This window comes from Neovison vison, chromosome 8, assembly GCF_020171115.1.
Source record: "Neovison vison isolate M4711 chromosome 8, ASM_NN_V1, whole genome shotgun sequence".
Taxonomy (NCBI): Eukaryota; Metazoa; Chordata; class Mammalia; order Carnivora; family Mustelidae; genus Neogale; species Neogale vison.
The window spans coordinates 112,944-134,571 of NC_058098.1; the positions used below are offsets into that span (position 1 = coordinate 112,944).

The 21,628-nt window shown below is 61.8% G+C and overlaps 1 protein-coding gene across 1 annotated transcript in view; it reads right to left on the reverse strand.

Annotated features, from left to right (window-relative positions):
* The window catches only part of MYT1 (myelin transcription factor 1), a 35,863-nt gene extending 14,452 nt beyond the window's left edge, over positions 1-21,411 (reverse strand). Inside the window, exons 1-12 of the mRNA XM_044262261.1 lie at positions 21,357-21,411; positions 20,416-20,446; positions 15,321-15,383; positions 14,464-14,711; positions 12,215-13,147; positions 10,257-10,391; positions 9,645-9,735; positions 8,589-8,702; positions 5,686-5,900; positions 4,242-4,366; positions 3,434-3,691; positions 752-906 (exon numbers count right to left, since the gene is read on the reverse strand). Of these exons, the coding sequence (XP_044118196.1) occupies positions 752-906; positions 3,434-3,691; positions 4,242-4,366; positions 5,686-5,900; positions 8,589-8,702; positions 9,645-9,735; positions 10,257-10,391; positions 12,215-13,147; positions 14,464-14,711; positions 15,321-15,383; positions 20,416-20,446; positions 21,357-21,411 (2,423 nt within the window). The remainder of the gene's footprint in view (positions 1-751; positions 907-3,433; positions 3,692-4,241; positions 4,367-5,685; positions 5,901-8,588; positions 8,703-9,644; positions 9,736-10,256; positions 10,392-12,214; positions 13,148-14,463; positions 14,712-15,320; positions 15,384-20,415; positions 20,447-21,356) is intronic.
* Positions 21,412-21,628: the final 217 nt, after the last annotated feature.

The following is a 21,628-nucleotide window of genomic DNA, read 5'->3' on the forward strand; positions in this document are numbered from 1 at the left end:
TCTCGGTACGCACACGGGTGCGCCCGCGAACATGCGGGTCGGCAGTCCCTTCCTACAGCGGCGTGACCCTCCCTGAGGACAAGGTCCCAGACCAAAGCCCGGGAAGAGCAGTTGCAGGTCTGGTTCATAGACAGCAGAAGAGGAAGCTCGGGGACAAACCAAGCACAGGGGAGGGCTGGGTCCCTGGCAGCCACAGCCTCCCACAGTCCTGCAAGAGAAGCGGGGCTCGAGGAGGGTTGACCAGAGGCTGTGCGGTGGCATCCAGCCGTGGGGAGACGCCTATCTGCCAGCAGCTTCCCCTGTCTGCAGCAGCATCTGCTAGAAGCCTGTGAGGACCAGCTCCAGGGGGCTGGCTGGGCTGGCAGAGCCAAGGGCACCGAGTCCTAAAGCACACGGCATGCCAGTGGGCTCTGTGAGCCAGGGCAGATGGCTGTGGCTTGGGAGAGGGTCTGCTTCCCTCAGCCCTCACGCTGCTCTGTGGGCCCGAACACGGGCTCTCCCTTGCTCTTACTAGAAGGATGTGTTAGATCCCAGTGCAGCGCAGCGGTAAGGGGAAACCTGTCACCCACTGCCGTGTGCGAGAGGGCCATCACGCAGGTCGACCCAGCCTGTCTGGCCAACAGGACGGTCGGCGCTAAGCTGGGGCAGGGACGAGGCCTGGGGCTGAGTCTTAGGGACTCAGACCAGGGCGCGCTTTCTTCCAGAGTACGAAGGCTCTCAAGGAGCCCTCTTGGCCCAGGTGGGGACTTACGTGAGCAGTTCCTTCTTTATGTCCTTGGAGAGAAACTTCATCTTAAAGTTGGTCAGGGTAACTTCCCCGGGGTACTTCCGCTCCTCAAAACTCTCTTCTGACACTTCCTGGTCATCTGCTTCAGAAGAAGCAAAAGAATGGGCTGCTGGCTCTGACTGCAAAAGACCAGCAGGGAGACGTTTTAACCGGCTGGCGGGGGGCCGGGTGCCCGACCCGGGGCGGAGGGAGAGGGGCCCTTCAGAATAGGGCTGGCAGAAACAGTTCCCCGAGGCTCCTGCCTTCGGATGAGGGAGGAAGACCTACCTACCTCCCCGGAAAACACAAAAGACAGCAGCCCTGAGGGGCTACAGTGCTGCACACTTCGGCCAGAGGGGCCTGGCCACCCTGGGAACGAGGCCTGGGTACCGCCCAAGGCAGCCAGCCCACCGCCCTCCCACGGCCTCGGGCCTGTGTGTCCCTCCACCTGACCGCTGCTGGGCCACCTTCCAGACACAAGAACCTACACGTGGCACAGCTCCTCGGGGCTCAACGCACACTACCATGGAACAACGCTTGTTGAGATGCCAAGATGGTGACAGCACAGCGTGAGCAGTAACTTACAGGCTGTGGCCTTGAGACCCCCTGTGCACCCCCACCGCCAGCACCAGGCCCCGGCCACAGCAGGCCCCTCCCGAGCCCAAGGTCTAGGTCTAGAGGGGTTAGTAGCCAGCCGAGGGCAGGACACGTCGGACACAGGGCTGAGCAAGGACAAAAGAAGAGAAGGCCAACACCCTGCTGTGGGTCAGCGCTGGTTCGCGGTCCAAATCCCGGGGCTGGCATGTGTGCGTCTCAGGCAAAGGTTCACCCTCTTGGGGCCCAGGTGGTACATGCTCAAGCCCGAGATAATAGCAGCCCCTTGCAGGATTTCTGGGGACTCGGAGCGCACAGCCCAGAGCAGCAGAGGCTCTCCAGGACGGACAGTGAGACTCTCCATGCCGGGGGCGGGGCGGGGGGCGGGTTGCGACTCCTGCTGCAGAGACTGTGACTGCACAAGGCACGGGGCAAGTGTTCCCTCCCCTGAGCAAGCTGGACTTAAGCCAGGTCTCCAGGATAAACGGCAGCTTCCCAGAAGCCCAGGGAGGAGGCCATTCCACAGCAAGGGAGGTGTCCCCGAGGCGCCCGACACTGTTCTGGCCGCTGCCAGAGGCCAGGATGGGAGGTGAGGCTAAGGGTGGGGGCGTGGGACGAATCGAGGAGCCTCACGCAGAGCTGGGGAGTCTGAGTCGGGGGTCCTGGGCTGTGGCAGAAGGGCCAGGAAGGCCTGGATGAGGGAGGCACTTCTGGGGGTGACCCACCCGTGCCCAGAAGGGAGCTGGAGGAAAGGGAGGGACTGGGAGCGAGCTGAGGCTCTAGGGGGTTCTCTAGGGGGAGAACAACTGTGGGGACAGGCTTCTGGGGGCAAGGACCTCAGGACCTCTGAGACTGATGACATGAGTCTTGGGGGGCTCAGAGGGTGTGGAAGGGAGAAGGGGGGGACCAGGCAGCCAGGGACATTAGCCTGAGCGGGGAGTCATGGAAAGGTGCGGGGAGGAGTCAAGCGAAGGGTTACAGTCACCAGGAAGGGGGCTTAGACCTTGGAGCAGGACTGGAACAAGGTAAGCGCAGACTGTACTAGGGGGAGCCGCCTGTGGGGGCCGCATCTGGCCTCAGACTGGGCTCCCACTGGCCAAGAAGAAAACCAAACACACAGTCCCAGAGGCCTTGCCAGGCCAGCCTGTCCCACTCAGGGCTCAGTCTGAGAGGTGCCCCTCTCCCAAGTTCTAGCCACGGGACTGTGCCAAGTGACCTCAGCCGGGGGCCCAGTCTCCCCCCTGTGACGCAGACACACGTTGAGGGTGCGGGGCTGGGAGGACCGAACTGCAGGCTGGTTGTCTCCCAGAGAGGTCTCCTCCACAGGGACCAGCCCCTGCCCTTCTGGGGTCGGTGGGAGGGGGTGCTGGCAGGGACAGGGAGGGAGGATGAGGGGACCTGCCGGCCTGCCCACACTATGGAGGCCCCTGGGAGTCTATGCCACCCCCGCAGCGGGGCTCTGCTACTCAGGACGCACACATCTGTGGGGAAGAGCTTTCAATGAGTCGCTCTCTCAGGAGGGGAGAGTGGCTAGAAAGGGCTGTTCCCCTGTCCCCAGACTGCAGCTCCGACAAAGACACCTGTCTTGCTGCTCTTTAACAGGGGGTGCTGGTCTCGGGACTCGGGCCACTGCCCACCCTACGGCCTCCTCTGTCCAAGGAGCCAGGTGGCTGGTATGTCCTGCAGATGGTCAGGAGGGACCACTGCAAAATTCAGGGTTGGGGGAGGCCACAAAACCCAGGAATTTGGAGCCTTTCCCGAATATGTCCCATGGGATGTGAAAGAAGCCCTCCTTCTCCCCACGCTTTCCGGGTGCCCACGATGGTACTGATCACCAAGTCCGTGGAAGCAGGAGAATGACCTCTCTCAGATGGGACAATACCGCAGCATGGGCCCAGGCTGAAAAGCCCTCAGGGATGGCAGGCCGGGTTCTCTCTTGCCAGAGGTGGCCAGGCCCCCCGCGTGCAGGGACGCAGTGGGGAGGTCTGGCCAGCTGGGAGGGTGCGGCGCGCGGCTCTGAGGTCCCCAGTAGCTCTCCCCAGAGACGTGAGAGCCCGCCGGCCCCACACCCACCTCCTCAGGCTCCTCCTCTCGCGGGCGGCTGGGCTTGGTGTAGTCCAAGGGTCGGTCCCACTCGTCCTGGCGGGAGGCCTGGCTGCACGGGGGCGAGGCCATGGAGCTGCTGGGGGCGGCGCTGGCGCTGCTCTGGCGCTGGGAGGCGTCGGGAGCCTTCCCGCCAGGGCCGCCTCCCGGGAAGGCGCCATCGCGCTTGCGGTGTCTGTGCATGCTCAGGTCCAGGGTCCCGTTTTCATCCACCTCGATGTCCGTGGCCTGCAACCACGAAGGCAGAATCCATGCTAGGGACTTCAGCCCACGGGTGACTTCCGGTCCACGAACCAGCATCACAGACAGCCCAGGACAGTGTTTCCCTCGGAAGGAAGCAGGCCCAAGCCAGAACACGAGAGCCTCTGAGAAGCAGGCTTCCTGACTCGCCAGCTCCTGAGATGGATGCGGGGGGGCCGCCACTCTCTCCCAGGTCCTGCTAACACCGCCAGACCTTGCTCAACCATCAGCTTCAGGAGAACACGAGGTCTCGTATATGTGCGTGACCCTCAGACTCAGGGGAACACGGAGGAACGTGCGTGTGCACAGTCATTCTAAGTGTCCCACTTAGGCACAGCGAACAGAGCTCTCACAGGGACTCCCGCAGCCACCCCCCGTCCCAGGAGCCACGAGCCGGAGGAAGAGAAGGTAAGAATGACGACTGTCCAGTGGACACCGAGTGTCCTAGGCACATGTCACCTGGGGGCTTGTTGTCCCGACTGTAAACCCCCCAGCCTGTGGCTGCCTCAGAGGGGTTCCTCGGAGGGGCTGCACCCACCTTGCTGGGCAGGTCCTGTGGCTTCGTGCTGAGGTTCTCCGGCATCTCCCAGCAGCGCGTGGAGAGGTTCAGGATGGCCGTGGCAGCCATGTGCGCGGCCTCGGCATCATGCGTGTAGTCGAAGCCTGCAGAAGGGGGTGAAGTGCGGGGGCTGTGCCTGGGGGGAGAGGCCTTTGGGAAAGGTTGGGCTGCAAAAAGGGAACAACAGCGGCTGGTATGCGACTGGAAGGGGAGGCGGCCGCGCGGACGCAGTGGGGAGGTCTGGCCAGCTGGGAGGGCACGGCGCGCAGCTCTAAGGAGGCTGGCCTGGGGCAGGGCCACTCATCCCGGTCACAGGGCCACAGCACACCTGCTCGTCCCCTCAGAAGGCGTCCAGGAGGCCATTTCCGGCTCGTTTAACATTTGGGCAGAGAGAACAAACGCCTCCAAAGTCATTCCAGCCTGTCTGAAGCGTCCAGCAAAGACGCTGCCAGCTGGGGACGATGACAGAGGGCACAGACCTCTGTGAGCAGGAGTGGCCGGGACATGACTCAAGGAGGAGCCTTACATTTAAAGGCTACTTTGGGTGCCCCCATAATACCACTTCAGTAAAGTCATGTTATCGTTCAAATAAACATGGCCAATGAGGGCATAAAATGTTGTCTCTTCTAGTGATTATATTGCAGCCCCAAACCAGCCGTCAGGGGTTACACTTCCAACGTCACGGCAGCACCAGCAAGTCCCCAGACCTCCAGAGAGATCCCTGTGCACGCTAGGTCCTCCCCGGGTGTCATGGCACCGAGCAGATGGGACAAAGGTCCACACTGATGCTGGCGGCTGTGTCAGCCCCTGGTGTTTCCATTATTAATGTGACAGAAGGTCCTCATAGCTGCGTCGGAGGGCTGGACACCCCTGGGGAGACGCCAGCTCCCGTCTCACGGGCTCAGTGGGCTGCTTTTCCATTTCATATGTGTTTCTCAGGCTAATGAGCTTGCAACCCACAGATTGGTATATTCAGTGACCAAAACAGACAGGAAGGGTTGTTCCCCAAAGTTCAGAGGAACACATTTTGTTAGTACAAGTACACAGAAAACCTGTGGCTAACGCCACAACACACTGTCCAGTGAGACGGTCCTCATGCAGGAAGGCAAACAGATTCTGCCTGCCCAGGCTCAGCGTGGCGGCTCTCTGAGCCCCCGCAGGAAGGACCACATCAGGGAACCTATTCTCAAGACTTCGGACACGCACGCCGTAAAGGACCTGGGTGTCATTTCACCAACGGTGAAGAGATACATCGAGTGTGGTGGAGAACGTGGTAGCAGTAACATGAGGAAGACACGGACTCTGGGAAAGCCACCGTGGTAGACATGGGACACCCAGATAGCCCCGGGGCAGAGAATGCTGGTGAGGGGTCCCTCCCCCCCCTCAAACCCTAACCTCTCGGGAGTGGGTCTCTCCAACTTACATTTAAAGGCTTTAGGTGAGGTTTCGCTGGTCTGAATCTTTGGGGCAAGCATGCGTTTGCCAAAAACCTGAGCGTCAAAACTTGCGTAGTCAAAGGTGACCTTGGAGAACTTCTCCAGCTCCTTGGCCAGGTTAGCCCTGGGGGTGGCAGGAGCCACATTAGGCCGGTAGCTTCCATACGGAGGGACTTCAAGCTGCTTCACAAAGCACATAGGCCTGAGGTGTAGGACAGAGGTGTAGCACCGTGAGGACAGGACCAGGGACCCCAAGCCCCACCCTACAGCCCAGGCAGGAACCCCTCAGAGTCCCAGGTACACAGAGACCCTCCCCCACGTCCCCCCACAAAAGGGTGCCTGGGGCCTGTTCTGGACGAGGAGGAGAGCCAGGAGCAATCGATGAGCCTTGAAGGGATGATGGCATGTGTCCCCGCAGACCAGAGGGGGAGGGCAGGCCTCAGATGTCCCCCCAGAGCTTAGGAGGGCCGCTTCCAAAGAGCTCGGCTACCAGTAGTAGGAGCCTTTGGCAGGCAAGTCCACAGGAGCGTCCTTCGGACAGTGGCCGGCCGCCCCTAGACGGAATTCTGCTGCAATAACAGAGCTGCCCAGTGAGAAGGGAGACGGGACATCCAGACATAATGTGGGCGCTTCTGAGAACCGGGCTCAGGGCGGGCCCGACTCAGCTCTCGACTGGCCAGGGCCTCAGCCCTGCACTATTCTCTGCCTGACGTCCATGGAGAAGAGCCGCAGAGGGGCTGAACAGGCTGACATGACAGCAGGGAGCCCCTGCGGGCCTTCGCTCACGGTCACGAGACCGCACAGCGTCGCAAATACAAAACGGGAGGCGTGAAGACAGGAGCGGAGACAGCACGGGCCGGACAGGAAGACCAGCCCGGCGGGGGGTAGCCCCCACACAGGGTGTAGACAGGCTTCTGCGCTGGTCAGCTCAGACAGAAGGGAAGGGAGAGGAGAGGCACGGCAGTTCTCTCTGCTCCTGACTCCGAACCAAGCTACGACTGCGGCCTGGGTTCAAGAAGGGGGATGGGAGGGTGGAACAGGAGCCCCGGGACAGGCCCCGCAACCCTGAGGAGATCAGATCTGAGCCTGCACCTTGCAAAAGCAGCTGTCCCAAGCATAGGTCCATTCCCCTTCCCCAAGGAGGGCAGAGGGCCAGGCAGCATCCGGGGGAGTCCCCGGAGAGTGCTCAGGACCAGCCAGCAGAGAGAAGAACCCTGAGCTCAGAGCTGGCGGCACAGGTTGCTGGCTTCCTCGGCCGGGGCCCCATCCCCAGCAGGTGGAGTGCCAGCACACGTCTGCACAGCCTCGCCCCACCCCCCCGGGACGACCCCCAGAACGACCCCCAGAAACGTGGCCGCGCCGCAGGAGCAGAGCCTGAACACCGGCCTCCATAGCTACTGTCTGAAGCTTGGCACCAAGGGCCTGGGGAGGCAAAATGTCACGACCTTGTTCAGGCCTCATGGGTATTTGCGAAGTCCGCAAGACAACGCTGTCACCCACTTTCACAGGCAAACAAAGAGGGGTCCGATTCCCAGGAGCACAGCCACTGCGCGGGGGACCCTTGGCCCCCGACCCTGAGCTCCCAGGGCCTCGCCTGCCTGCTCGTATAACTTTTACCCATGACTTAGATCAAGGCAGGAAAAAACCGGATTAGTAGCATGGCAAGCTGGAAGAAATAGTCACAGGATAGACGCAAGAAGCAGCTTCCAAGCATCTTCAGAGCCAGCCAGCAGGTGGGAAGGAGCCTACGGGACACGCAGGGCTGAAGGCCCCGTAGATGGGAGTGCAGAGTGCAGAGGGGTGAGGCCCCGGCTCTGGCCCCACCCAGAGACCCCTCACAGGGGACCCACAGAGCAAGCCAAGGGGGGTGGCCAGGTTCTCTGGCTGAGACCTTGGCAAGCACACACCAGGGAAGGGACTGGGAGCTGCATGGGCCCTGGAAGGAGGCGGGCCTCTCTCTAGACCAGGGTCTGTGCTATTGCCCAGGTTCGTGCCTGCTCAGCGTTCTCCTCTGAGGGGCAGACACGGGACTGGGATCTGAAGAACTGGGGGAGGGAAAGGCTTCTGAAGTCCCAGTCCCTCAGAGACACCGGGAGCAGAGTATCCACAGAGTGAGGGCACTTGGTGGGGAGCCACCCCGCTGGCCAAAAGCAAGAATCTGAGGCCAGGCTGGCCAGGGGCCAGTGCCAGCTCCCTCCACGCCCCCCTCGCCAATAACTGCTGTCTTGGGCAAGCTCCCGACACTGTGGCCTTCCTGTGGCTCCTGCCTTCACAGAGTCACAGGGCTGGCGGGATGCCAAGCACATGCATTCCTAATGGCCTTTGGGGAGCCCCTGATCGCTGACATCTCTCTATACACACGCTTGCCTACGGCTGCCTCAGAACCTCTGGGGCCACAAGCAGGCCGTGCTCTGAAGGGCACCACGTGCCTCCGTCCTCGCCCTGGGTTCAGGGTCCTTCACTGAGGTGAGGGAGGTGCAGGCAGGAAGGAGCAGCTCCTGGAGGGTTTGGACGCCAGTGGCCGCCAGCCCGGGTAGTCTGGTCTCTGGAGACAGGACCAGCATCTCCACAAACAGCCCCCGAGCGCTCCCCAGCGGGGAGAGCTGGTGCCTTCAGCGAGAACAAGGCAGGGCGGCCTTGCAGGGTTAGTGCCCCAGCGGAAACACGGGGGAGTGCGCGGCTGTCAGACTCTGTCCTCTGTGCCCCAATTTTCAGTATATGTGCTGCCGAAGCGAGCACTGTCCTATGTGCCCCAGAATCTAGCCTCCAGCTCCCCCCGGGAGGCCCCCAGGGCAACTCGGGCCCTCAGCACGCGCGCACACGTGCTGGGAAGACCCCTGTGGGACCCCGAGGGGCAGGCGCGTTCGGCTCTGGGGCTCATCTCCCTCACCTGAGGGTCCGATCGGAACCGGAGCTACTCTTGCAAGGGTCTCCCGCCTGCGGCTGTTGCTTCTCATGAGATTTGGCCAATTTCTCAGCAGCAGCAATGGGACACCCAGACAAACTGGAGAAAAGGTAGAGGTCAGCTAAGGACTGTCTTCCAGACCCAGACCTGTCCAAGCCAGGAGCTCGCCAACACCACCCAGAGCCCAGGGAAGTCTCCTGTCTCTTGCTCTGTCCTCGAGCCCTCAGAGTAGCTGTGCACATCCCTTTCCGTTTGGGGAAACCCTCAGCAATGACAGGGGAAGACAGAGCAGACCCTAAATGCCTTCACAGCTCGAGGCGGGTCTGGGCAGCGGGCCTGCCATTCACCTCCCTGCCTTCCTCTCACTGCTGACCAGAGCGTAGCCCTCGGGACCTGTCTCTGGCTCATGCTCCATCAGCCGACCCACCGCAGCCAGTGGGGAGTCCCAAGGCCACACTGCCACACACGCCAGGTGCTGACCCTGGAGGCCGGGCCCCTCCCCGGCAACTACCTGATCTGAGACACCGTGGGAGCAACCTCAGCTGTCAGCATCGGGCTGGCCGGCGGCTGGCCAAGGGATGGCCACAGCCCCACTCAGGAGTGTGGCCTCTTCTCAGGGAAGTGCAGCCGCCTTTGCAAGGACACAGCCCGTCGCAGCCACACTGCCCAAGGCGCTCCGGGTGGGGAGTACGGTCACCTCTCAAGGTGCAGGATGGCAGACCGCGAAACCCCAAGGGCACCCCGGGGGCCACGGCCCCCACACTCTAGCCTGGACCTCGGTCCTGGCGGGTGGAGGCCTCCCAAAAGAGCCTCACCTGGCTCTCCCCAAGGTCAGGAGGCCTCTCTGGGGGGCACACACCCATCCCTCCAGCACCCTCTGGTGTCTCAGGACCACTCCCATAGGGACCACACCTCCGGACGCCATTCCGACCCCCCACCAAGAGGCCTGCCCTGAGCTTGCACCCATCCCAGGCCGGGACACACACACGAGGCCCAGCCCGCCCCCCCACCGCCCCCCCACGCCCGGCTCAACCTGAGTACCTTCTGTGAGTGTTGCGGTTGCTGTTCACGTGGCCTTGGCCGGTGCAGCCGGGGGTGGGGCACTTGAGCACATTCTCGTGCATGGCCAAGACTGCGAGAGAGCCAGAGGGAGGGACATGCTGAGCACGGCCAAGGAGGACGGAGGGGCCCCATGTGAGGTCTGCAACCTTGTGGGAGGGTGGCAGCTGAGACCAGCAGCCGGCAGGGCCCTCCAGCCTCAGCCCAGTCCAGCCGTGCTCCCTCCCACCGTGGCCCCGGCCTCCCTGGGGCGGAAGCCAACTTGCCCTCAAAGCCCCCCAGTGGTTCTATGATTTGCCTTTGAGACTCCTGTTCGCAATTACTGCCTCTAGGCTGGAAGTGAGGACAGCCGTCTCCACTGCCCGTCGGAGCACAGGGGACTGGCTGTCTCCTCACAGGCCTCCTGGGGCCCTGGCATGGGGCTGCAGCCTCAAGGCAGGTGACAGGGCATGCCGCACATCCCCAGCCTCGTAGGGCTCGAGTTAGGGCATCTGGACAGAGCCGGTCCAAAGGGACAGGGCCCTGGGTGACCCCTCCTCCACAGGAATGCCATCCAAGCAACAGAGATGGTGTGAGTTGTGCACAGCTACTCACTCTCCGGGGGGATCCTGTCCTTGTGGGGGCAGCCAGACAGGCTTCGGTGGTGAGGGTACAGCCCTGTGACGTGGCCAGTGCCATCACAGCCTGGAGTCGGACACTTGATCTCACGCTTCTCAGCTCTTGAGGGATCTAAACACACAAGATGCATCAGATCGTGCAGGGAGAAAACTGCCTGGTGGGTGGCGAGTGGGGAGGGGGATGGGACAGCCACGCTCCTTCCTTCACGGTGTCTGGAGCACAGTGGCCAGACTGCCCAGCTGCCTGGGAGGGACCGGGGCTGGATCATTCTGGGGACAGTGGCCCACACTGGCCGTCCTCATGGAAAACCCTCCCATGTAACAGGATGGGCAGCGTGTTCAGGAGGACGCAGGTGGCAGCTGGCGCCCTCCCTGCCCACTCCTGCTGACACTGTGGGAGCCTGTTGCCTTCAGCGTTGGGGCCATGCCTCCAGAGCCCCCGAGCCTAGAGCTCCAGCCTCTGCACAGAGAGGTGAAAAATGGGACCAGTTCCTTGCCGGGACCTGTCCTTTGGTTTTGACAAAACGAGGACAAAGACGTTAACTTGCCAAAAGCCGCATGACTGATAAAGGCATGGGCAGAAATTTCAACTCAAATCTCAGTTGCTGAACTCAAGTCTAGGCTCTGTGGGCCAGGAGATGTCCCTCTACGATGTAGGGGCCAGAAGGAAACACTTGTCAGGACACAATGATCCCCAGAGCATAGCCGATGTCCCAGAGAAATTTCTGGGTGCTGCCCTCCCCTCCAGGAGAAGCAGAGGTCACACAACCACACCCAGAATGCCTCCCCCAGGCAAGGCAGAAACCCAGGGGGGCTCTGAAGTGCAGGGCCCCAGGCTCTGCATCTCCACGTTCAAATGAGCAGGAAACTGGACGTCCACTAACCCAGCAGGCAGGGTTGTCCCCAACCTGTCCCCCATGCCTGCTTCCAGAACTCGGGCTCTATCTGGGGCTCAGGCTGCATCCGACACTTGGCGTGAGTCCTATCTTGCCCCTGCCCAGTGCTTCCGCTCGGCCATCTTCCTCACCCTGAGGCTCTGTCCCCTGGGTCCATGCCCTCAACTCTATCCCTGAAGGCAGGTCCCCCAGTGTCCATTCCACAAGTCTGAGTCACCCTAACACCTGGGCTGAGACCATCACTCAGCCGGTGTCCCCCAGCCATACACGGTGTGCCCAGCCATATACATCTCTGCCCTGATCCGTGAGCCCCAAGCCCACTGCCCGCAGACTGACACTCTACGCAGCTCTGACTCCCTAAATGTGGGTCACCTTCATCTGGGTCTCCTTGCCCCTGCGTCCCCTGAAGCCCCTGCCAGTCTGAATCCGAGCTCTCGAGCAGCTGTCCCCACATCTGTGCCACCCTGAAAGGTGACAGGTCTCCTCCAGGTTGAAACAACATCCTCATCTGGGTCCCCTCAGCTGTGTCCCTCAGCGTCTGCCCCCAGCTCATCTCATCGAGGTTCCCTAGGAAATCTGTGCCCTGTATCCCCACTTACCTACCAATGGGGGCTCCCCAGAGCTCACTCAATGTCTCTACGACCCAGCTGTGTCCGCCCAGGGCCTGCCTGTGTCTCTCCATGACCACGGCAAGCTCCCAAGCTGCGGCTGAGCTGAGGGAGCCAGCTGACTGCCCCTCCTAGCCTCCGCTTTCCCCCCCAGGAGCTCTGCTACTCTCTCTGGATCGCCCCACAAGGGCAGTGTGAGCCCATTCCCTGCATCTGTGGCCAGACTGTAGTTATGTGTATGTGTGCCCTTTGTTTGCACCTCCAGCCCGTTAAGGTCCTCCACTCTGGACACACCTGTCCCTCAGCCTGCCTCTCCATGACCAGTGGGGACAGTGGGGGGACGAGCACTACCCAGCCCCAGCAGGGGGTGGGGGGACGGGGAGGGTGGGAGGGAGGACGGGAGGGTGTGTGGGCCCGGCCGCCAGCCCTACCTTTGCTACAGTAGCTCTTCCGGGCATCCAGGGGCCTCACTGCCTTCCCGGGCTCCCCGGGGCCCAGCTGGCCCCGCTCCGTGGGCGGGCAGCCGGGCTCACAGACGGCTTGTACCTGCTCAGCCTTTAGGGCAATAGCCTGCTCCAGGAGACCCAAGTTCCCACGTGTCATCACGTCGTACATCTCCGACGCGTCGGTGGCCGCGGACTTCTGGGAGTGCGCGTCTTCGTCCAGGCCGTCGTCGGAGCGCTCCTCCCCCAGGACGGGGTACTCGGGCTTCGGGCTGGGCGAGGCCAGCGGCCGGGCTTCAGGGACCTTCTGGCCAGGGGCCAGGGGGGCATCCTCCTGGCAGATGACCTCAGGAGCGGCCGCCGCCGCCTCCTCCTCCTCCTCCTCCTCCTCTTCCTCCTCCTCCTCCTCTTCTTCCTCCTCCTCTTCTTCCTCCTCCTCTTCCTCCTCCTCCTCCTCCTCTTCCTCCTCCTCTTCCTCCTCCTCCTCTTCCTCCTCCTCTTCCTCCTCCTCCTCCTCTTCGTCCTCCTCCTCTTCCTCTTCCTCATTACCCAGAGCGACTTTCCTCTTGCTGGACCCTTCACTGGCCACACCCTCCACGGCCTGGGGACTGAGCTCCTGGGGACGCTCCCTGGTGACTCCCGTCACCTGCTCTGCATCCTCTGGCCTGAGGAACACGTCCTTCTCCCCCTCGTCACTGGTGGCCCCTTCCTCAGCCTCCTCCTGCACCAGGTGCCCAACACCAGGGCCCGGCTTGGCCCCCTGGCCCAAGTCCTCCCCAACTAGGGTCTGTACAGCGATTTGGCCCAGGTTGAGGAGAGAAGTAGCAATGATCTCCTGGTAGCTGCTGTAGCCGCCCTTGGCGGGGCCCGCAGAGCTGCCGACAGGCTTGGATCCGAAGTGGGACTTGACAGGGCTCCTTCCTGCACAGAATCAGAAACATGTGGAAGGAGCCCGAGGAGCGCCCTGCCCCAACCGCCTGGGGAGCCCGACACCCCCAGAAAGGGGAAGGTGGTCAGGCATGCCGGCCCCTCTGCTGGGCCGCAGACACGCGGTGAACTTATCTGAGGAGGAGAAGGGGTCACTGCTTCTTCTGAAGCTGGGACACTCTCCGATACTTGTTACTAACAGCCCCTCCCTTTAAGGCTACTTTCTCAAATCGGGTAAACCTGCATTTCATAAAATGGCACTTAATACAACAGATTCTAAAATTTGCTTCATAAACACAAAGGAGAAAAAGAATTTATATTTTTAAAAGACCCACGTGTACACATCTTAAGTGCCATGACCTTGCTGTGGTGAAGGCTCCCCACACACCGGCCTGTGGGGTGGTCACAAGGACGCCCTGGGTGTGGGCGCCTATTCTGGGGGGCCAGCCGGGGCTGCCGCCCAAACCCCAAATGCCCTCCTCTGTAAGAAGGCGGGCAAGCTAGTGCTTTCTGCCTAGAGCCCACTGGGCCACACACCACTGCAAAGAGGACCAGAGACCCGCCCAGGAGCCAGGTGAGCGTGAGGACGCTCGCTGAGAATCAGCTCCACAATGAAGCAGAAATGCCGTCTCAGACCGTGCAAGGCCAGAAGACTCAAGCACCTTGCTGTTCTGGGGGTTCGGGACCTCAGGTCCCAGTCCCACTCCCAGGACTGACGTCTGCCAGGCTAGGGGGGGCGCGTGGACACTTCCCTCCGGGACCCAGAGCCACTTTCTGGGCTTCACACCCTGGGAAGAACGCTTGGCAGAGAATCCCTTCAGGTCCCCATCCCACCCCAGGCTTCCCTGGACACCCCCACAGTCTCACCTGACACCCAGCAGACCCCCGCCCTACCCCCAGCTGCCCTTCCCTGGAGCCAGGGGGAGGGGGTCTGTCTGAGCCCCCTCCCCCTTTCCCCCACAACCCGAGGCACAGCCCACGCCCATCTGTCCATCCATCTTTCTCTCTCTCTCTCTCTCTCACACACACACACACACACACACACACACACACACACACACACACACACACATACAAACACCCACAGCGTTCCCAGAGATGTGCCCACAGGCCCCTCCAACGCCCTGCTCCGGCCCCTCTCCAGGAAACCCCGACAATGTCAGGACAAGACCTCGCTTGTTCTCAGGAAGGGCTTCCTCGGCGGTGCTTTCACTGCCTCGGAGTGGGGCCCCCTCCCCACTCGCAGGCTGTGATTCTCCAGGGCCACACTAAGCGCCCTTTATTTCGGGGGAGAAAGAGCCACAAAGCACCTTCAGCTGGCTCGGGACGATGAATCTCCTCCTGTCCTGGCAGTTCAGCCTCGTCCTCCTCCGGAGTTCCTTCCGATTCATCGGAGACAGAGGCGTCCTTCACCTCGGCGTCCTCGCTGCCGTCGGTGTCCGCGCCACAGCCCTCGTCCAGTGCCAGCTTCAGGGGCCGGGACTTCCGTGTGGACGCCAGGTGCTCGGCCGGCGCGCCCTCCAGCTTCCTCTTCTTGGCCAGCGGGCAGCTCTGCGAACTGGGGGGAAGGCGACCAGGGCCGCCCTGTCGAGGCTCTCTGGGACCCACCCGCCCGCACCCCACCCTCGGCAGCCGCGTTCCCTGTGGTGAAAGCTCGTCTCGTCTTGTCACTGGCCCTCAGCTAAAAGCCCCACGTTCAGGACAGGCAGATTGATGTACTGAAGTTTTCTGTGAATCAAAAACTCATGTGCTTTAAACCGCGCTTCGTTCTTCTCTCAAGCCCTAACCTCAGTGGCCCCGTCTAACCCTAACCCTGCACTGGCCCTCTGTCGGTCCCCGCCCACTTCCTCCCACCTGGCAGGCCATCGGGTGCCCCGGGCCTTTCCTCTCCACCTCCAGACCCTGCACACCCTCCCCCACTGCAATCGAGCTGACAACAGCCACTAGGCCGCAGCTCACTGAGGCCCCCCTTGTGGATGGCAGGTCCGCTCTGAACTCCCTCCCAACGCCCTCCTCTGGGCCCCAGCAGAGAGGCCGCGGCATGACGCGCCACAGCTGTGTTGGCCTCAGCAGCTACAGGCACGGATGGAAGGTTCTAGAGCTACAAAAGAACCCAGAAAGGGTGAGGGGCTCCAGCAGGCCCACTGCTCTCCGGGAGCCCCCTTACCTGCGGTGTCTGGAGTACTTGCCCCGGATGTGTCCTGAGCCTGTGCATCCTGGGGTGGGGCAGCTGGAGGGAGAGAAGCAGAGGTGGTCACAGGGGGAAGGACCTGCCCGCCCCAGACCCTTCCCCGGGAGCAGGAGACTGTCTCCAAACAGTGCATCTCAGAACGGCTGCTTGAAGTTCACTAAAAATTAATGAAATAACTCACCCCATTTAAGTAAACGAATGACTCATTACAATTTTATGAGTGTGTTTAATTAAAGGTCTGCATGTATGAGATCAAGACTTCCGAAGTCGGTGTCTCCTAGACGGCTTCTCTTCTCTGCGCATGAGTCTTTCCCACTGCCGGCAAACTGCTGCTGGCTTCCCAGCAGCCAAGAAACAGGGTGCTCTGTGAAGCCCCCAGAACCAGCAACAGAACCAGAAGCCGGCCGTCACTGTGCTCTGAGGCCCGCAGCCTGGTGCAGACGAGTGAGGCCAGGAGGGCCTATGACCGGGGCTGACCCGTAGACGTGGGGGGGGCGGCGGCTGGAGGGAAGGGGGCTACTGGGCCTCATGCACCCTGGGGGCCAGCAAGTGCACGGGGAGGAAGGCAAGGCACCCAGGAGTCCCTCCCCCGCCACTGTCATCTGTCGCCCTACGGAACCAAACCACGGAAAGCTCTGGAAACGTCAGATCATGGGCATGGGGCCTACCACCCAGCCCAGTTTGCCTGGAGTCAGCCCTGTGCAAGGCCGGGATCCCATGGGCTGCTGCGCACATCCACAGACCGCAGACAGCAAGAAGCAGACATGCCCTCCTGTTCCGGAGTGGCAAGCCAACGTCCTGAGAAGTGGGAGAAGGCACTGAAGGTCACCCCAGGGAGGCTGAGGGGAAGCCCTTGTTTTTAGCCCCTCCCAGATCCTGGGAGGGAAGAACAGGGTGGGCCCCGGAAGGGACACGGCCCACGACCTCAGTCTAGACACGCCTGGTGGTTTCTAATTTGACTGATCACAGCCTAACGGCGAAACGCGGTGGGACTCCCCAGGCCACACGGGTCACCCTCGTGGGCGGGTCAGGGAGAATAAGACAGTGGACGGAGGCAAGCCCCACCCCACCTACGAGCTCAATAGTTGCCCTCCAGGCTGAGGCCACCAGGGCTGGTTCTCAGTTTAAAAGCAAGAAAGGAAAGGAGGACGGGGAGGGAAAGGGAGGGGGGAGGGGGAAGGACGGGGAGGGAGGGGAAAGGGAGGGGGGAGGGGGAAGGACGGGGAGAGAGGGAAGGGCGGGGAGAGAGGGAAGACGGCCGGCCGCGTTTTATTGTGGATTTCCTTTCCAGACAGCCAGGACTTGCTGCCCCCGGCCGTCTATTCTAAAAATCTATGCCCCACGCTTGCTTTCTCTCTCTCAAGAGCTAGCTTTGAGACTTTTCACAAAAGGTCCTTGTTACTAGGGATTTGAAGCTGAGGTCCCAATTAGCCGATTAATCACTGAGTTAATCAGGCAATTATGTGGCAGCTGCTGTGGAGTCCTGAAGGCCGCTGGCCCTGCCCCCGGATGCATCACCATCTCTGAGCCACACCTCCAGCCACCAGCTCGCCAGCATCCTGGCCTCTAGCCCAGGGGGCAGCAGGGCGGGCTGGGAGCCCACATGTCTGGGGCAGGTGAGGACCGCTGTAGGATTAGAAGCCGGAGCCCCTGCACTCTGGCTCCCCATGCAGTGGCCACGGGAGACCCAGTCAAAGCCCAGCGGCTGCCTGCCGGCCGCTGCACCACTCACACCATTTCCCTTACAAGCGCCCCCAGGGTGCGTGAGGCCCGGGTGAAGAAGCAGCACCAGCTTCCCCCGTTTTGGGGGGAGGAGGCCGAGGAAGCCAGGGCTTCTTCCTGAGCTCCCTGCTGTGGCTCCCGGAGGGCGGCAGGGACAGGAAGATAGGCAGAAGGCTTGCAGACAGCCTGCTCATGGTCCCCACTGAACAGGGTCCCGGTGAAAGCTTTGCACATCCAACCATAAGCTACAGGTGTCAAGGGAAGTCAAGGCTGAGGCCAGGAAGACCCAAACCCCAGCGCACTCAGCTACCAGCCCTGGACAGGACTGACTTCCCTCCCGCCCCCTGCAGGCAGGTGGGGCACCTCTCCATTCTCATCTGTCCCCTGGGCAGAAGCTGGCCACTGGCTCCGAGGAGGCCCTCCGGCGACGTCACAGGGCTGGGAGGGAACCCTGATGCAGGTGTGACAGATGGGCGGCTCTCCTCAAACGTGCTCTGGAGGGGGCCCAGCAGGCATCTGCAGGGGGAAGCAGGTGCCCCACCCTCCCACAGCCAACCCCTCCGACAGCCCCTGACAGCCCCTCCCAGGCCGTGTGGCTGCAGGCGGGCCCAGACCAGGACACAGACCGAAGGGTCCCACAGTTCTTCCCACTCTTCACAGACGCAAAGGAAAAGCCACCAGGTCCATTTGCTTTCTCTTGGGCGCTCAGCATTAAACCCAGGGCACAGAGAAGCAACGTGGGCTCCAGAGGCAGGAGAAGGCACTCAGAGCCCTGGCGGCTCCCGGTCAGCCTCCTGTTCAGCTCAGCTCCTAACAATGGCCATGCCACTCCCCTGAGAACAAGCAGCCTCCGGGGAGCCTGCTCGAGCTGGGAAAAAACAAACTGGGACAGGGGATGTGGGCCGAATTCTGGGACAGGGAGGCCTCTATCCCTCATCCATGGAGCGGGTCCCACCGTAGAGCTTCTCCCTAACTCGGCTCTCCCTTCAGCGACTTGGGCAGGAGTTTATCTAATACGGTGATGTCTTGTTCCAGGTCACAGGCTCCCTGCGCTGGCACCCAGAGCATGAGCCTCACCAGGACGGGGCAGAGTCACTGGTGAGCTGGGCAGATGTGCCGGCTCGCAGCGCCTGCCCATTCTCACAGCATGAAGGTGCCCGTGTGGTTGGTGTGCCCAGCTAGAGAGCGAGAGCCACGATCCCAGCACACATCACAGCCCCAGGTATAGCTCAGGCCAGCGAGCGCCCAGGAGCCCAGGAGGGACCCGCACCTCCCAGGCAGGACACGGGAGTCTCTTCGGCACAGAGGACTCCACTCAGCTCCAAGCAGCCCCAAACCTTGAGGGTTGTTGTTAAAACAGTGACATCAACGCGTTTGTCCCTAGTTTCTCCACTAACTCGGGCAACAGTCTCCCTACTGCCGAGAAAGGAGGCTGAGACCTCACGGTGAACGAAGGTGCTCACAGGACCCTCTCATGGCTGGGTCCTCTCTGAGAGCACTTGAAAACAACACTATCTTCAGAGTCATTTCTGTTCTATTTCAAAATTAGGAGAGAAAGGTCTTTGGATCTGCCTTCGCAAGTCACTCCATAACTTTATCTGTTGCCCAAATTAGCTGCTGTTACCAAAACCCAGAGCTTCCTTGATTCCCGTGACCAGCCTCCTCCCCTTCACGGTCTGAAGAGGTTGTCGCTGAGCATCACACGCCAGAGGAAGTGACACCTCCTCCTGGAGGCCTTCTCTCCCCTGGTGCCTCGGGCCACCCATCCAGGGAGCACGTTCTGAGGACCTTCCCCCCGGCCTGGTTTGGTGGCCTTCCCACTCTCTCCCCGTGAGCTGGGCTGGGGCCTGGGGTGGTACCCAGCTCTTCTGGTCAAATTTCAGTCCTCCAAGCCTCGGTTTCCCCACTTCCCACACGGGGTGAAAACAGCAGCCGGCCGTGTCTCCTGAGAGCGAGACCAGGCCGGGCAGCCAGCGCAGAGTCTGTCGCAAGCCTGGGCCTCCAGCCGCCCTCCAGTCCCTTCCCTTCTGTCCCCAGCTCACAGCCTCGAAGGTTAGAGGGACGCTGCACGCTCTGGGGTCTTCTAGCGTCCTGATTGGCAAACCAGCCATCAGCCACTCTGGTGAGAAATGAGACAGCCCCGGCCCCAGACTTGTTCAGTTCGGTAAGATTCTTTCCCCCTAAGCTCCGGACATGTGCAGTGACGTGGAAAGTCTGCTCCAGGCTGGGGGTTGGGCAGGGCAGGGACAGCACGGACCCTCAGAAACTGGAATGTTCTGTGTGTCCCCCGCTGGGAGTCCAGAAGGTCACAGAAACCTCACTGAGGTGTGGTTGTCGCCCTTGGCCCTTCTGCATGGGCACAGCGCCCCACCAACATGGCCAGGGACTGGGCGCTGGGGGCTCTGTGAGAATGAGGGTGGGCCTGGAGCCCTTCTGTCCCCCAAGGACAAGCCTCTGGCAGGTTAGCGCAGCTGCAGTCCAAACCCAGCTCCGTCTCATGGGGAATTTGTGGCCATTAAAGGGGGCCCCTGACACCCCTTGACATTCTGGGACCATCCATGAGCACCACTTCCCTTTCCCCTGTCCTGTCAGAGCCAGGACACCTGGCACTGCCCCTCCTCAGGAAGCAGGGGGGTCTGAGGGCTGGTTTTCCTTGTTGGAAACTGAACATCACCAGCCCTGTCTGAGCAAAACAGCACTGAGGGCGCAGGCCCACTGGGTTTGAAGGTCCAAGGTCGTGTGGGTGGTTCTGGGACAGCCCGGACACACGGGACTCGGGGGCTTCCTCTCTGGCCATCCCAGGGGCCAATCCCAGGACAGAAGCCAGCAGGTGGGGGCAAGTCGACCTGGCCCCTCCTGCTTGGACCTGGCAAATCCCTGCTGTGGGCTGTCCTCGCTTCCTCCTCAGGATGCCCCTCCCGGTGAGACCTGACCTAGAATCTGGAAGTTCACAGAGCTCGGTCAGCGCAAGATCACCAGCCACGGTCGGCACCTGGAGTCTGCCGACGACTGGGGACCTCGCAGCGCTTTCCCTCATCTCTGCCCAAATGGGGCCTCTGGCCAGCAGATGCACAACCCTTCCTAGTGACAACTTGCTGCTGGCTGGGGGCCACGGGGACAGGCAGGCCTGGTCAACACATCTCTGCCCCTGTGCCGAGGCTGGCTGCGTGGTGGGGTCAGGACAGAGGTGGGAGAGAGCAGAGGCAAGGTGAAGATAGCGGGACTCGCGGCAAGGAGGAACGGGGTCCCAGGGGGCGGTTAGCCATCCAAAGTGCCCCGTGTGGGACAGTGGGGTGTTCGGGGCCACGGGCATGGGCAATGCTGAGTGCTAGCAGAAAGCCTTTCTTACCTGAGGTCGGCACCTGTGGGCTCTGGGGGCACTGGGTGAGAGAAAGAGAGAAACAGGGAAACACATATGGCAGTCCGAACTAAAAAGGCACAAACGGAAAAGAAGCGGAGACAATCCCAGCGAGAAGGGAACCCCATCCCTCCCTGACCTCCTAGAATGTGCGGCGGGACCAGGGGGGCGAGCGGCGCCCCCCCATGCTTTCCCCAGATCTCCCCGCGAGACGCTGTTGGCCTTACAGAGGGGTCAGGTGTCCCAACCAATCCCCCACTCTCCAAGCCTTCAGGACCAGGACAGTGTCTCCTTCTCAAATTGCCATGGGAAGTCAGCTTCCAACAGGAAACTCGACCCAGCAGAGAAGCCTGGGCGGAGAGAACCAAGCAGCTGGTCCCTGGTGATGGGGCCACGCTGGGCAACAGTGCACCGGGGTCTAGCTGAGCCACTCACATGGGAAGCTCGGCGCTCTGGCCCCTCCCCACACCAGACCTGCAGCCGTGGCCCGGTGTGTACTTAGGGAGTCGGGGAGGTGAGCCAGCCAAAGGCCCCCCCACCCCTGCCAGCTCAATCTGACAAGCCCCCCCACCCCCACCCCCCGCCATGTCCTCCTGCACTAGGACTGACCTCCCAGGAGGGCAGGAGGCTGTCACAGAAGCCTGGCAGCATTCCAGCTCCAAACGGAAAGGTCTCCTGAGGGACCTTGGCCTTCCGCACTCTGTGGGGCCATCTACCTGCTCACCCACACCCCAGGCCATTTGGTCTGGACCCCACCACAGGCCTCACAGGCTCCAGACACCATGGACGGACCCCAACTGCTCAGCATCAGGGGAGGAGCCTCCCAGGGCCTGGCCACCAATGTGGGCTTCTGCTTTCCTGACCAACGTAGCGTCTGTTACTTTAGGACCTGGAATTCACAGCCACACTGGGCTGGGAGGGGGTGCACTCACCTCGGAGGGCCTTGGAGCGCGTGCGAGCCCGTTTATCCTCATTTTCCAAGCTCATCTGCAAGCAAAAACAACTGGGATGTTAATGGAGGCCAAGCCCAGGACCTCCCCCCCCCCCGGAGGGCCGCGCAGGGCCCAGCTCTTCTGGTCGCGGAGAGCCTGTGACACAGACAGACAAGGGGTAGGCTCGCAGGAAGAGAAGACCTGAGACCCAGGCCAGCAAGCATGGGGCAGGGGTTTCAGTGGGGAAACCCCAGCTCCCGGCCCAGCAGTCA